Below are 15,330 nucleotides of genomic sequence, written 5' to 3' on the forward strand. Positions count from 1 at the left end.
TCTTTTTATGAATAGAGAAACTTGCATTTACTCTACGAGGGTTTGTATGATCAAATTAAAAAGGCGAATAGGTAGCTTATTGTGGTTATCAAGTCAACAATCGTATCCTCTTAGTTAGGGTTCCACCTCTCTCTATCGAGGGGGTGCAATTGTGATTGAGATGCAAACTTGTAATATTGTGATTGAGATTGTCTCTGTTTCCCACATTTAGATTTTGAAGCTTATTGCCATGAGTTTTATGACATGAATGGGATTGAGTCGTTATTTGTTTTCATTTGAAATCAGGGATTCATTCGATTTCGTGGGCTGCGGACAAAAGTTTTGTTATTTGATAAATAAGTATATATAATACATTGCCCTTTGTGGGTTGAAGGTTTTGGAAAGAGATGCTTATGAAAGAAGGCTAAATGCCGAAAGCAATGGGGTTGGGGAAAATTAGGACAGGTCTTAAGACAAGGATAATGGGGTGCATTTGCGCCAAGGGGGGAGGCTCAATGAAGAAGCTAACCACCCGGAAGCACAACAGCAAAGGGAAAGACAAAGAAGCAAAGAGGCAGGCTTCAAAGCGCAATTGTAGAAAAGAAGACATAGTGTTGGAGGTGGAGGATGGCACTCCGGAGGTCTCTGCCCTCATTGTTTCTGATGAGAAAACTGTAGTTCCTGCGCCACAGGGTGGTGGTGGTGGGTTGGATGAGAAGGAGAAGAAGCGTGTGGTGCCAAAGATGAAGAAGCACCACACCATGGATGTGGGGGGAGGAGGATTGGAGCCTCAGATAAATAGGATGTTCAGTGTGAAGAATGGAGTTGATGGGGCACAGGTTGTTGCTGGATGGCCATCCTGGCTCACTGCGGCCGCAGGGGAAGCTATCAAAGGCTGGGTTCCAAGAAAGGCAGACGCATTTGAGAAGTTAGATAAGGTATATATATATATGCTCAACTTCAAACACATGACTAAATTTTAACCAGCTTGGTTGGCGTGAGTGGTCGTGCACTCTCCCCCTTAAGAGAGGTCGAGAATTCGAACCCCCTCTCATATAGAAAAATCAATTTGTGCCCCTTAATATGGCCGGGCCGGTGCGAACGGGATTAGTCTGAGTACGGTACGGGTACGGGCTTAAAGGTGCCTCCTACCGTTAGGACCTGTTCAGGCACCTCGTGGTCTGACAAAAAGAAAATTAAATTTTTTCCACTTTTGGTCTCACCACTATGGGACCATTTCGATCTACATCTGGTCCCCGACTATTAATTTTTCTACATTTGATCCCTCAGCTTTTAAATCCTTGTCACATTTGGTCCCTCCGACCTTTCAAGCAAGTGACTTATCTTGAATGGCAAAATCATCATTTAAACCCCCTCCTAGAGATGTTTAAGAAAAAAGTAATGGAAAATGATAATTTTGCCCTTCTTAAGATAAGCCACCGGTGACTGAAAATTAGGTCAGAGGGATAAAATTTGACAAGGATTTAAAAGCCATGTGAACAAACATAAAAAATAAAAAATAAAAAATTAATAGCCGGTGATCAAATATGGAAATGATCTCATAGTCATGGGACCAAAAGTGGAAAAAAACTCTTTCTATCCATTCTCAAATCCAATTTTGAGTATTTTTGTGGTTCATTCTACTCTTCTTGCTATTGCCTTACCTGTGTGTATTGTAGTTGATTACTGTGGTGTAGTATGAAACTATATAATGTTAGATATAAATATATACTAACACATACTTAAATCACAAAGAGCCTAACCTTGTAATAGTAGCAGAAGCTTTAGAACGATCGGAATGTCTTTTGCCATAGTTGATATTGCCATTGGTGTTGTTGCCTTTGGAGTAGTAGACCTGTAGAGAAACGTCAGTCGTTTTGTCTACCACTTCTCTCCTGAATACTAGGTGGTGTAGTGCATTCGGTTTACATAAGCTATGGGAGAACCGTTTTGTGTAGTGCATTGTGGTGTATTATGAAACTATATAAATCTTGAAAGATGAGAACTTTAGGGATGTTTTTAGCTTTCCAGTAAGGATACTTTTAGCCACTTGTCTCTAGGTATACTTAGTTTTGATTGCTTCTGATCTTTCTCTCAGTCTTTTCTTCTTCATGAACATGATGCAGATTGGTGAAGGGACATATAGTAGTGTGTACAGAGCCCTTGACCTTGACAATGGAACTATAGTTGCACTAAAGAAAGTGCGGTTTGGCAACATGGATCCAGAAAGTGTTCGTTTTATGGCAAGGGAAATTCTCATCCTGCGCAGGCTGGACCACCCGAATGTTATGAAGCTCGAAGGTCTTGTGACTTCTCGGGTTTCAGGCCAGCTACATCTTGTGTTCGAGTATATGGAGCATGACCTTGGCGGCCTTTCTGCATCACCAGACATCAAATTTGATGAATCACAGGTCTGCACTGGTGCACTTGCATCTGCTATAAAAGAAAGTAGCTCTGATCTATTCACTTCTAACTTTGGGTTTTGAATCATGATGAGCAGATAAAATGTTACATGCAGCAGCTCTTTCGCGGGCTGGAACACTGCCATAGTCGAGGGGTTTTGCACCGTGACATCAAGGGCTCTAATCTTTTGATTGACAACAATGGAACTCTCAAGATAGCGGATTTTGGACTTGCAACGTTTTACCGTGCCAATCAAGTGCAGCCTCTAACAAGCCGTGTGGTCACATTGTGGTTTCGGCCTCCAGAGCTTTTGCTTGGTGCTACTAACTACAGCGAGGCTGTGGATATATGGAGTTCTGGTTGCATCCTTGCTGAATTGTACGCGGGAAAACCTATCATGCCTGGAAGGACCGAGGTGCTTGTTTATTTGGAAGTTTTCGATTACTACATTTTGGTTGGTGGTTGGTTTTCTTGCTCTGATACCCTTCTAAGTTCTGACTATCTGCAGGTTGAACAGCTGCATAAAATCTTTAAACTTTGTGGTTCTCCATCTGATGAGTTCTGGAAGAATTCGAAATTGCAGAATGCAACGATTTTTAAACCTAAGAAGACTTATGAACGCCGCATTGCTGAGACATTCAAGGACTTGTCTCCATCGTCTTTATCACTTCTGGATTCTCTCCTGTCTTTAGAACCTGAGCGTCGAGGAACTGCAAGTTCAGCACTGGAAAACGAGGTAACCTAAACAAAGTTTTTGGTTTTGGATTTCTAGAATTCTTGAGTAGTCTTGTCCGTGTTTATTGGGATTACATGCCTGGTTTTCTGTTCTCAGTTCTTCACAACAACGCCTCTTCCGTGTGATCCATCAGCACTGCCAAAGTACCCACCTTGCAAGGAATATGATGCTAGGATGCGAGATGAGATGCTCAGAAGGTATACTAATCTTTCTTTCAAATTAAAGCAGCAGACACTTGTTTCTTGTCAGAAAAGGCAGATTTGAATGATTCTCACTCGAGAAATGTTTATCTTGATGTCAGGCAAAATGGCAGCGGGTATAAGTGTAAAGATTCTGAAGGGGCTACTCCAGCGCCTGGTGATCTCGCGAAGCTGCAAGATGCAATAAAGGTACATTTTCTGGTTTTCAAGATCTGTTGAGAACTGCATGTCCCTATCTGGAAATGTATATGCACATTTTTTCGCTTTACTTTGCATGGGATGTGGCAGAAATGGCAAGGGCAGTTGAAGCTGAAGAAATGCGGGGGGATGAGTGAAGTTGATAATTCAAGGCGTCTTGGTGGTTCAGAGTTGAGCCGACATGTATCCTTCAAAGCTCGGGGAGGAGGAGTGGGGCAACTACCGATGTTCTGCAGCTCAGCAGCCCCCCACCCCGCTGCTATTGGCCTGGATCTCTGCCGGGAGGACATCAGTGTAAATTCACACTGGCACCGCCTCGCTATGAAATGTAATCGAGTCATTGATAACGAGTCTGATCATCACTACCAGAATGATGAGCAGAAACCTAGGAAGGATACTATGATGGTAAATACTAAATAGTCAGTTTCCATCATCATATGAAGAAAAAAAACAAATTTTTTGCAGCCTTGCAGGGTTGCAGTCTGATGATCATTTCGGGGTTTTTTCACTGCAGGGCTATGTTCCACAGACTGGTCACATACACTACTCTGGGCCATTGATTCCAGCCGGAGGAAACATAGACGAAATGCTCAAGGAACACGAGAAGCAGATCCAAAACGCTGTGCGCAAAGCTCGCCTTGACAAAACTAGCAAGGCAAAGAAAGGCAACATTGACTATGGACAAACCGAATCTCTCTTGCAGTATGTTGGCAACGCCAGCTAACTTCTCGGGTTTCAGACAAGATTCATACTTAACGGTCACGAGGAGTAAATTAACCCCGAGCTGCCAGAGGGGGAATGCTGCAGAAAGAGGACTAACAACACACCAATATGTTGAGGATGATCAATAAAGACTCCTGTGAGAAAATCGTCGTTTCTTTTACTTATGTATATATACATGTCGTCGAGCAGAAACTGTTCTTCGTTGGGTTTTTCTACACGATTAATATAATCCTTCTCTGTATGTAACTGTTTGTGTAGGAGATTTATAATGTTAATATGTTATACCTATATATAGAGCCAGATTCAGATAGTATCAAGAATGGTTCCTGCACAGAAGTCTTTCTTGATTGCTTGAACAGTGTGAACACACACTTCAGCTGGAATGTAGGAGTCTGGTATATCTGAAAATTTTGTACCTTCTCAAGTGTAATCTGTTATTGTAACACTATCATTAAACTCTTCATGGGAATCTAGGATATACTGGTTCCTATGTTGATAGTTTAGTGTTTGTTTGAAGTACAACATGGGGAAATCATCTGCAAGTTTTCATACAAGCTCCTCTATAGTTTCTTGTAATTGTAACTCAAATCATCTTTAATATATTTTTTAAAAAAATTTATAGTAGTTAAGTATTGAAATTTTCTATATTTAAAATAAACTTGTTTGGAAATCTGAAAAATGACTTTTGGAAAATGAGTCATTTTCAATTTCCATAAAATATTTTTTTTTCCAGTGTTTGGTTGTATTTCAGAAAACCTGTCTTTGTCTGTTTAGATAATTTTTTAAAAAATGAGCAGAATTGTATTTTAAAAAATTAATTTTATTTATTAAAAAAAAAAAAAAAAAGAGAAATGGTTTCATTTAAAAAAAAATTAAAAAATTTGTCAAAATCTGGTTTCCTACTTACTAGTAAAACTTCTGGTTTCCAACGGAAACTAGTAAATGGTTTCCGTCGAGAACCAGATTTCTGATTCCGGATGGAAACTAACGAAGAAGATGGAGAATAAGAAAAAAGTTGATTTGGGTTTTCCTTTTTTTGGAAAAAAGTTGATTTGGGTTTTCCTTTTTTTGGAAAAATGGGTTTGTGTTCCTTTGATCAGAAATCAATTTCCGTTGATCATCATCTGATCTTCTCCTATTTCCAAACACTAGAAACTCGAAAAATGATTCCCGGATTTCCAAACACATCCTAGTGGGAAAAAAATTTGTCAAGGTATAATCTTTCTTTGTTTTATGAAAAAGCTTGCGGTTACTACTTAAGGGTGTGTACTAAGTGAAACTCATCCCCATGGCAAGCCCAGACGGATCAGCTCAACTAAGAGGCCAAGAGGAAAATAAGGTTACAACTAGCTAGGTTTCTTGTGTCGCTTAATTTCTTTGTTTCACAATTACTAATCAAGGATGTACATTGACCGAGTAAAAATTTCGACCATGTGCGGTAGGTTCAATCAAGATGGTGTTAACAAGAATGATCTTGTCACTATTAAAGTACGAGAATCATGATCCACGTACTCGACCACCTCTTTTAGAGCTTAATATTCACAATTTGCATATAATATTGAATATACTTAATAATATAAGACTAATTCAGATTCGACCTCCACGTGCATATCGAGTAACACTATACGACTCTTACTCAGACTTATCATTCACTTTTAACTTCCAAATTATACCATCATGTACCATACCATAAATATTTTATGTCTATGCAAAATTAATCACTGTAAGAAAGGGTTCACCAAGCTAAGCTATGAAAAACATTTGATGTTCCCAACATTTTCAAGTCACCATCAAATAGTTAGCTAGTAACATGTGGAAATTAAATGACCAACAAACGACCAGTTAACTAGATTATACATCGTATACCTTCAAAGAAAAGATTATACATTTTATAATTAAACAATATATATGTTTAAGGTTATGAGCACAAATTGCACAATACAACTCTAGCCAAGTTGGTTGGACAATTAACTTGATAATCATAATGTTTCAAGTTCAACTCTAGTTTACCATCTTGTTGGATCTCAGCACTGCACTATGCTAAATCACTTACCCATAAATGTGACTATTGTAAGTCAAGCACGCTTAACCACAACGCCACGAGCAGGGCTGAACTGGGCCGACACCTAACTCATCTTGTGGTCCAAAACGAACTTCACCCAAAGTGCACTCTTCAGATTTTTCATCACAAAATTAAAGCAAAATCAACATCCATTGCATCACCATCATATGTCCTTCTGAAAATCTCTTACCAACCTTACAGATCTACCAACAAGCAAGTAGTATACATACACCACCCAATGTTGCTTCATCCAAACTCTTTCTAGTTGATCTCTTGTCTGCATCACCAAATTAAACCTCTCAAAATCTATATATCTATCCCCCTTTACCCCTAACCCTGTGCATATATGCTCAAACACAACACTACAGTTTCCCCATCACAATTCTGGGAAATAAAAAATGAGGCCAAAAACACAATCCTCAGTACTCAACCTTAGACTCCTTCTCATCTGCATCTTCATAGCCTTCCTCATCCTCTTTGTAATCAAGTCATCAATAGTCTCATCTCCTGCAACAACAACCCAATCTTCTCCTTCTTCTTCTTCGTCGAAATCTCAAACATTTTTGCCCAGAAAAGAAGCAAGATTATCCAGCAAGAACTGCAACAAGAAAATCCCAGCATCAGTGGCAAAAGCTGTGATCCATTACTCCACCTCAGCCATCACCCCCCAGCAGACCACCAAGGAAATCTCAGTAACCTCAAGAATCCTGGAACAAAAGTCCCCATCAAACTTCCTAGTATTCGGCCTCGGCCACGATAGTCTGATGTGGCACACCCTCAACTATGGGGGCAGGACAGTGTTCTTGGAAGAGGATGAAGCCTGGATTCACCAGATCACCAGGAAGTTCCCCATGCTGGAATCTTACCACGTCACCTACGACACCAAAGTGAGCCAAGCCGGGGATCTAATGGAGATCGGGAAGGGACCAGAGTGCACGGCCATTACAGATCCCAGATACTCCATGTGCCAGTTGGCTCTGAAAAGCCTGCCTAGTTTGGTGTATGAGGTCCCGTGGGACTTGATCATGGTGGACGCCCCCACCGGGTACCACGACGAGGCGCCCGGGAGGATGGCGGCGATCTACACCGCCGGGATGATGGCCAGGAACCGCCGGGAGGGTGGTGGGGAGACGGAGGTTTTTGTGCATGATGTTAACAGGGTGGTGGAAGATAAATTTTCTAAGGCGTTCTTGTGTGAAGGTTATATGAAGAAACAAGAGGGGCGTCTTCGGCATTTCACCATCCCGAGTTATAGGAATCATTTGGATATGCCGTTTTGCCCTTAGGTTTCTTTGTTTTAATTCCTGTTTTGCCCTGGTTAATTGCATTGGCTATTGAATCTATATATATTGGCATTGTATTACTCATCCGTTGTATGTTAATAATGATCACGTACTACCCCTCGTACATTAACTTATCTCTCGTTGTGATCCTTCCGTGTTGTCTTCCACAATAACTTTGATATATTGGTTCAATATCATAATAGTTTAATTGTTTAAATACAATTAATAACACTAAAAATATCCTCAATAGTCAAATTTTTACACCAATTTTAAGATACCACTTAGGAGTCAGGAGAGGAGGGGGATAAAAAAAAGAAAAAGAAATGACAGAGCTAGGTTAACAAGCCCAACGTGCGCTTATGCACACGTCCGATTGGGCATTGCTGTCTCCGCAGCTGGCGTGCACCCGAAGGAAGGCAAGTTTCTTTTATTTTTGAGCGGGTCTCACTTTGAAGACAAAAATCAAGTTCTTAAGTTAAACCTTAAATATTCTCTCTCTCCTTTCTCCTTTCTCGCTTTCCACATGTGTAAACCTACCACAAAAAACCAATGAAAATCCCACTATTTGGAATGCTCTAAGAGCATCCACAATTGTGGACTTCTTTTGCGGTTTTTGAGGAGTTTTTATAAGTGATTAAGAAAGAGAATATGAAAGGGGAGAGAAAAAGAAAAAAAATAAAGGAAAATTAATTTTTTTTAAAAAAAAATTAATAACCCTAGTTGTTTGACGCACCCGTGTTGGCAGTTGTTGTGTGCGAAATGCCCACAGCCAATGCCCTTTCCTCTGACCAGACTATTGTTCCAATAACCCTTCTCACCAGATGAATTCAAATCCTCTCTCTCTTTTACCTTCTCTCTCCAATTTGTCAGAAATCAGAAATATCCTCAAGAAACCATTGATATTGATGCTCTAAGATTATTAATAATTTGTAGAGCGAATTTCTTTTTTTTTTTGGTTATAGACTTATAATGACATGAACAATTTTAGTCTTTTTTACACAAATTTGTCACATTTTGAACACTTTTATTGTAACAACAAAGGCAATTTTAATCATCCGTCTATAATCCCGTTAGTTGATTGTATTAAAGGGAGGTCTTTTTGTCAATTAAGCCTATCGCCTTGTTATGGACTAATTTTTATTTAGGGATTCCCTTTTATTTATCATGGGACTAATTTTTATTTATCATGCATTAAAGTAATGTTTAAAACTAAACATTTGTACACCAAAAGGGTAGAACAGGAATCTTATTTCAGGATACTTTCCTTTGGCTTGTACTTTCAGAAGGACATAAACAGACACGTCACAGAGAATTCCATTCTCTTCTTCGTCTCAAAGTCTACAAAGCGTTGAAGACAACCAACCGAAGGAGCGGAGCGGAGCAGAGCAGATCAGAACTCCATTCAGCAAAGGGGAAACATGAGTACTGAATAGTGAGCTTCATTCTCCTTTTCATCTTCCTTGATTTCATCGAACTGATTTGAGCATTTTACCTTCCTTGCTTAATTTTCGATTTTGGGATTTTTTAAATAAAATTTTTGCAGCGATTATCTGTTCAAACTGTTGCTGATTGGAGACTCTTCCGTGGGAAAGTCTTGCCTTCTTCTCAGATTCGCCGTATGTTTATCTCCTTCACCACTCGTATTGATTGATTTGTGCATAGACGCATCCTTATCTGAATTGCCTCCTGATATTTGTATGCGTATCGGTTGTGTCTTTGAAGGAGTAGAGTCTGTAGCTGCTGGCTTTTTTGTTATGTTTGTTCACTAGGGTTTGAATGGCTAGAGTTGTGTTTTTTGCTTTGCTTATGGGAAAAAAAACTTATATTTGCCTAAAGTTAGTTGCTTTGATGAATATAATTATGTGGTATTGATGGTGTTTAATTGATTATGTCAGGATGATTCATATGTTGACAGTTACATTAGCACGATTGGAGTTGATTTTGTAAGACAACGTCTCAACCTGCTTAAACTTCAGTTTCTTTTTGTTTGGACTTTTTTTGTTTGTAAGAGATTTCCTCATTTTCCCTACTCTGCAGAAAATTAGGACTGTGGAGCTCGAGGGCAAGACAATCAAGCTCCAAATTGTGAGTATTTCTCTTTCTGTATTTTGGTAGATCCATAGGTACGTAGAATGAATACTTTGACTGGCCTATATCATTGTAAAACGAGTGTGACATACTTGGCTAGTACAGGAGTGACTGGCCTATATTTCCCATATGAGTTATAAGTCTTATAACCTCATTTGAAGTTTTGTAAATAAACACTTCTTTATTTGAGGGAGAATTTCCATGTTGTGATACCTTTAAATTTTGGTTTTACTAGTGGGATACTGCTGGCCAGGAGCGTTTCCGGACTATAACAAGCAGTTACTATCGTGGAGCACACGGGATTATTGTAAGATGTGCAATCTCATTATATTCTTTGATTGTAAATTTATGGAGTTAGAAATTATTTTAGTATCTGAGAAACCTTTATGGCTGACAATATATTTAGGTTACATGGCATTAAAGAAACGCAACTTCATTTGTTAGAATCCATGATAAAATGCCTTTAAGAGTTGCGTGACCATGCCACAATTATCTCTAGCAAAACCCTGTAGACCATACTCCCCCCGCCCTATTGCCAAGCCTACATTAACCAAATTGTTTGTAAAGTCAAGCCCAGAAGTAATGTTTGTCACGGACAGCTATTACAAGTTATGGATGCTCACTATTAAGGGAAATATGCATTTTTCTTTACCAAGGTTATGACTATCGTTGTAGGTTCCCCTACCCCAACAAAGACATTCTTCAAAGGTTGTTTTCTTTGTGTTTTGTTATTTGCATTGGAGATATATTGATGTCACTGACAATCTTATTCACTGAATAAATTTGTTTCCCAAAGACAGTAAGGTGTGTATGTATGTATGTATGTATGACTGTAGGTTGCTTTCTTTGATAGTTTTTAGGTTATTTAATCATAAGAATTTAGTTATGCAAGTTTTCTTTCTTTCTTCTAAACTGTTCATATACTTATTTATGCGTGATAGGTTGTCTATGATGTAACTGAAAAGGAGAGCTTCAACAATGTCAAGCAATGGCTGAATGAAATTGACAGATATGCAAATGAGAGTGTATGCAAACTCTTAGTCGGAAATAAATGTGATTTGGTGGAGAACAAAGTTGTGGACACAGAGACAGCAAAGGTACGACGTGTTTCTCCCATAAATTTCTAGTGATCATTTTCCCGTCCATATACCAGTATTTGGACAAAACAGCATTGTCTTCTGTCGAATTGCAGGCATTTGCCGATGAGCTTGGCATTCCTTTCCTTGAGACCAGTGCCAAAGACTCCATCAATGTGGAGCATGCTTTCTTAACCATGGCTAGCGAGATTAAGAAAAAGTAAGAACATCATTATTGACATTACCTCATACCTTACTGTTCCCAAAGACCCGACTTTGTACTGATTGATGCACAATATTTATTTTTATCATAATTACGGCAAGAACAATTCCGATCACTAGATCTTATGATCTTGGATTCATATTTGCTTCTGTCAAATTATTGCTGCAGAATGGGCACCCAGCCAGCTGGAAACAAGAAATCGGCTAACACTGTTCAAATCAAGGGACAGCCAATTGAGCAGAAGAGCAACTGCTGTGGCTAACATTGCTGTGATTTAGTTTCTGTTACTGTAAACAACATTGAACAAAAGTAGTTAAAATGTATCAGTATATTGTGTTGTGGACACTGCACAAATGGTCTCACAATGTTCTCTTCATCCCTGTAAACTGTGTGACAATTGTTGCCATCTGTACATTGCTCCGAACATGTATTGGTGACTTTCAGCCTGCAAAATCAGTGCAAATGATGTTTGTATTACACTGCTCCTTGCACTTTTGATAAACTTTGATATCCGGAGCCAAGTTACTTTCTCTTTTTAGTTTTTGAGTGACGAGGGAAATCCGAAGCCACTATCCAAGTGTGTGCACGGTAAACTTCGCCTTGTAACCCTAGTCGGCAAATGAATACAAGCAGGGTAAACCAGCCAAGGTTGTCTATAGTTGATCGGCTCAAATCATTTTCATTGGGAGTTGAACTTGAAATTTTGTGGTTCTTAAGACAACAGCCCCGCCTTATAAGCAAATGACTACAATAAAGTAAATCACTAAATCAGTCTAGATTGACTATAGCTGATCGGCTCAAATCACTTTCATTAAAAGTCGAACTTGACCAACTTGGTTGGTGTTATCACACGAGCTAAGTTACTTTCAAACTTTATATAGGTGAGTTCTCTCAACACCTGTATGAACTGTAAAGACATGCCTAAACCATCACATATTCACATTCATAATGACAGCCTATGAATGGGTGACAATAGTATCCTGTTATACAGAGTAACAGTAAAAGTGAAATATACAAGCATTCAAATTCAAACAATTATGCCAGCTATAAATACATACAAGAAATACAAGTTTTGTGGGGTTCACCATTTCACACCCTCGGGTAGTGGCTGCGGGTTTCCCTTGTCATCAGTCAAGATGCGGAGCAACAATTTCTCTTGGTATCTGTCACCTGTGCATCGACAACAAGAGTCTGTCCTTCTTTAATATGAGCACTGGTGGATTCTGAAGAAATCGACTTCTTACTAATTATCCGATAGATTTCAGAGAGGGCTGTCTGGAACGCGGTCTCTACATTGGTCGCCTCCAAAGCAGACGTTTCGATGAAAGACAGGCCTTCCTTCTCTGCGTAGCTCTCAGCATCCTCGGTGGCAACTGCTCGCAGATGCTTCAGGTCGGTCTTGTTTCCAATCAGCAGGATGACGATGTTTGAATCTGCGTGGTCTCTCAGTTCCTTCAGCCAGCGGCTGATGTTCTCAAAGGAAGTTGGCTTTGTCACATCGTAGACTAACAATGCCCCGAGCGCACCTCTGTAATAGGCGCTCGTTATGGCTCGGTATCTCTCCTGGCCCGCAGTGTCCCAGATCTGTGCCTTCACTGTTCTTCCCTCAACCTGTGCATATATAGTAATCTATGTGTTAAAGTCTCACATTGTGATAATAAGAGAGAACATATAGGTTTATAAGGTCATGGGTTAGACTAACTAATTGATTGAATTCGATCTTTAGTATGGTTTGACCCATGTACATTATAACCCAGTTGAGTGACCCTAGCCTAATCTTAAATTGTAACACTATTAAACACCATCTCTGCACAAACTTCATACTAAGATCAATGGTAGGAGCCATCGACACCAATAATGTGAATGCCACACACTAACTCTATCACCACTACTATACATCGCCTAATAGAAACCACGTGATAACTTTGTCGAATTAATTCAAGCTACATAAGAAAATCCACTCCCCCAGAACACAAACCAGTTACTCATCAATCATCCAGCTATCAACTGAACTATCATTTCTTCGTATACCATAATTCCTTTTCAAAACCGGATTTGAGCCCCTCCAACCGAACATAATATGAGTGATTGAGATGAATGTGGTCTCAAGGATACTTAAACACAAAATACAAGCACATTCATGTACATTTGACTAACGAGATTTGAAGTGTAGTTTAACGGTAAATTATGTAACACACTAGACTTCAAATCCAGAATTCCACCTCCCCACTCCCATTAAATGCATAAAAATGTGCATCTAACCACTATGTATGTATACACACAACTATTACTCCGTATTAAGAACCACAAAAATAATGGAAATTTATACTTTATTGTAAGGCACAATGTCTTAAGACAAAGAACCAATACCATTTACTACCCTTTTTGTTTTTTTTTTTTGGTAAGAGAGATACCCGCACCCATTACTCGAGGATGTAAGTGCACTAGGTAAACCTACTCTTGTATAATAGGACCCACATAAGAGAGGTAAACCAGAAGACCCTTACGACCAACTCGACTATGAGAGTGTTGATAAGAATTAAACCCGCCAGTTAGTTAAGAGAATTATGTTCCACTCACTTAGTCACTCAAAATTCAACTAAGAAAATTATGCACCACCAACTAGGTCAACAATTTCGGACCATTTTGTTTTTTTTTTTTTTTTTTTAGTACACACAGCAGTTTAAAATTTTCAATATAAATACTCAAATTACACAATATGTTTCTATAATTCGACTAAGATTTAATTTTTATCTAAAATTAAAAGGAAAATGGAGAAAAAGGAGGGACCTGAAGTGTACGGGTGGCGAATTCAACGCCGATGGTGGACTTGGACTCCAAGCAGAACTCGTTTCTGGTGAATCGGGACAGCAGGTTCGATTTCCCTACTCCAGAATCGCCGATTAGCACCACTTTGAACAAATAATCGTATTCCTCGTCGGCTCTCCTCGCCATTTCCTCGTCTCTTTCTCTCTCTTATTGATGGTCGTTGGTGAAGAAGACGATGGTCGATGGAACAGAGAGATTTGCTTTAAATGACGAGAATGCCCCTAGAACACGGAGTCAAATGCCGTATTGCTGTGCGCCGTTGGACTTCGGTTGGACTGGGAATTACGTAACCTGACAATGCGGGTCGGGTCTGACCTGCGAGGCCCGATCGCAAATTATGCCATGGAATCGTGTTCACCGAGAATGGTGAACACAAGGCAAAACGATGTCGTTTTTAGGTTAAAAAAAAAAATTTGTGGATGTGGAGTTAACGGCGCGCGTTTGATCAAATTATGAATTTTCTGTTATGAGATTATGAATTTTATGAAAATTCATAATCTCATAACAGAAAATTCATAATCGCATAACAAAAAATTCATAATCTCACAACTGAAAATTCATAATCTCATAACAGAAAATTCATAATCTTATAACAGAAAATTCATAATCTCATGGTTCCAAAGTGAATGTGTAGGCATGGTTCCAAAGTGAATGTGCAGGCATGGATTCATAATTTATGAATGTCCGTGATTTCGGACAGGAATATGTAGGCATGGTTCCAAAGTGAATGTGCAGGCATGAATTCATAATTTATGAATGTCCGAAATTATGAATGTAATGAAAATTCATAATCTCATAACAGAAAATTCATAATCGCATAACAGAAAATTCATAATCTCATAACAGAAAATTCATAATCTTATAACAGAAAATTCATAATCTCATGGTTCCAAAGTGAATGTGTAGGCATGGTTCCAAAGTGAATGTGCAGGCATGGATTCATAATTTATGAACGTCCGTGGTTTCGGACGGGAATGTGTAGGCATGGTTCCAAAGTAAATGTGCAGGCATGAATTCATAATTTATGAATGTCCGAAATCTTTGTTCACCTCAAATTAAAGTGAAATCGCAAAATGTGAAAATAAAGAAGAAAAGTCACGCAATTAATTAAGAAAAAAAAAAAAAGATAACGGTGTACTAACACCGTTGGAACCGTGTTCACCGTTGGAATGGTGAACACGGTTCCATGGCATAACGTCTGAGGCCCAATGGCCTGGTCCACCCGCCTCCAGTAGGCCCAAAAGTTGGTGGATCAGTTCGTTCATTCTTTATTATTATTATTATTATTTTACTGAATATTCACTATTTTATAAAAGATAAATTGTATATTTTAGATTCAAGTCCATCTTGCAAGGTGAATCCTGATATATGGTATAACAACTTAGTTTTATCCCTATATACTTATTATTACCACTACTCCAACATTCAGTAATCATTATACATAATACATAGTAATATATTATGTATTTTTATTAAAATATTTACTATATAGTATTTTAATATAAGCGGGACATCTCTGCCTCGCTTAGG

The 15,330-nt window shown here is 38.9% G+C and overlaps 4 protein-coding genes across 4 annotated transcripts; 3 read left to right on the forward strand and 1 right to left on the reverse strand.

The window, feature by feature from the left end:
- The first annotated feature begins 386 nt into the window (after positions 1-386).
- Positions 387-4,735, forward strand: LOC109164901 (probable serine/threonine-protein kinase At1g54610). The gene is made up of 9 exons (XM_019313452.1): positions 387-917; positions 2,106-2,390; positions 2,480-2,797; positions 2,891-3,118; positions 3,215-3,315; positions 3,420-3,507; positions 3,607-3,921; positions 4,031-4,375; positions 4,498-4,735. Exons 1-8 carry the CDS (start codon positions 408-410, stop codon positions 4,238-4,240), a joined length of 2,055 nt encoding a protein of 684 aa, XP_019168997.1. The 5' UTR covers positions 387-407; the 3' UTR covers positions 4,241-4,375; positions 4,498-4,735.
- Positions 4,736-6,632: 1,897 nt separating this feature from the next.
- On the forward strand, positions 6,633-7,718 carry LOC109164908 (glucuronoxylan 4-O-methyltransferase 1). Its single transcript, XM_019313465.1, has one exon. It carries the CDS (start codon positions 6,700-6,702, stop codon positions 7,585-7,587), a length of 888 nt encoding a protein of 295 aa, XP_019169010.1. The 5' UTR covers positions 6,633-6,699; the 3' UTR covers positions 7,588-7,718.
- Positions 7,719-8,873: 1,155 nt separating this feature from the next.
- On the forward strand, positions 8,874-11,452 carry LOC109164911 (ras-related protein RABD1-like). The gene is made up of 8 exons (XM_019313468.1): positions 8,874-9,016; positions 9,128-9,200; positions 9,480-9,527; positions 9,622-9,669; positions 9,908-9,979; positions 10,614-10,769; positions 10,865-10,968; positions 11,140-11,452. Exons 1-8 carry the CDS (start codon positions 9,003-9,005, stop codon positions 11,231-11,233), a joined length of 609 nt encoding a protein of 202 aa, XP_019169013.1. The 5' UTR covers positions 8,874-9,002; the 3' UTR covers positions 11,234-11,452.
- A 437-nt stretch (positions 11,453-11,889) lies between these two features.
- On the reverse strand, positions 11,890-13,998 carry LOC109164910 (ras-related protein RABA2a-like). Its single transcript, XM_019313467.1, has 2 exons — positions 13,762-13,998; positions 11,890-12,582 (listed from the first exon to the last, which is right to left on the reverse strand). Exons 1-2 carry the CDS (start codon positions 13,924-13,926, stop codon positions 12,103-12,105), a joined length of 645 nt encoding a protein of 214 aa, XP_019169012.1. The 5' UTR covers positions 13,927-13,998; the 3' UTR covers positions 11,890-12,102.
- Between the last annotated feature and the right edge of the window lie 1,332 nt (positions 13,999-15,330).

The sequence above is a fragment of the Ipomoea nil genome, unplaced genomic scaffold (assembly GCF_001879475.1).
Source record: "Ipomoea nil cultivar Tokyo-kokei standard unplaced genomic scaffold, Asagao_1.1 scaffold3069, whole genome shotgun sequence".
Taxonomy (NCBI): domain Eukaryota; kingdom Viridiplantae; phylum Streptophyta; class Magnoliopsida; order Solanales; family Convolvulaceae; genus Ipomoea; species Ipomoea nil.

Bases quoted from the DNA above. Each gene is read 5' to 3' on its own strand.
- LOC109164901 (XM_019313452.1), top strand. From the start codon at position 408: ATGCCGAAAGCAATGGGGTTGGGGAAAATTAGGACAGGTCTTAAGACA. The intron at 918-2,105 runs GTATATATATAT...AACATGATGCAG, and splicing joins CATTTGAGAAGTTAGATAAG to ATTGGTGAAGGGACATATAG. The intron at 3,119-3,214 runs GTAACCTAAACA...TTCTGTTCTCAG, and splicing joins GTTCAGCACTGGAAAACGAG to TTCTTCACAACAACGCCTCT.
- LOC109164908 (XM_019313465.1), top strand. From the start codon at position 6,700: ATGAGGCCAAAAACACAATCCTCAGTACTCAACCTTAGACTCCTTCTC.
- LOC109164911 (XM_019313468.1), top strand. The intron at 9,980-10,613 runs GTAAGATGTGCA...TATGCGTGATAG, and splicing joins GTGGAGCACACGGGATTATT to GTTGTCTATGATGTAACTGA. The intron at 10,770-10,864 runs GTACGACGTGTT...GTCGAATTGCAG, and splicing joins TGGACACAGAGACAGCAAAG to GCATTTGCCGATGAGCTTGG.
- LOC109164910 (XM_019313467.1), bottom strand. From the start codon at position 13,926: ATGGCGAGGAGAGCCGACGAGGAATACGATTATTTGTTCAAAGTGGTG. The intron at 12,583-13,761 runs GTCCCTCCTTTT...ATATATGCACAG, and splicing joins TCGCCACCCGTACACTTCAG to GTTGAGGGAAGAACAGTGAA.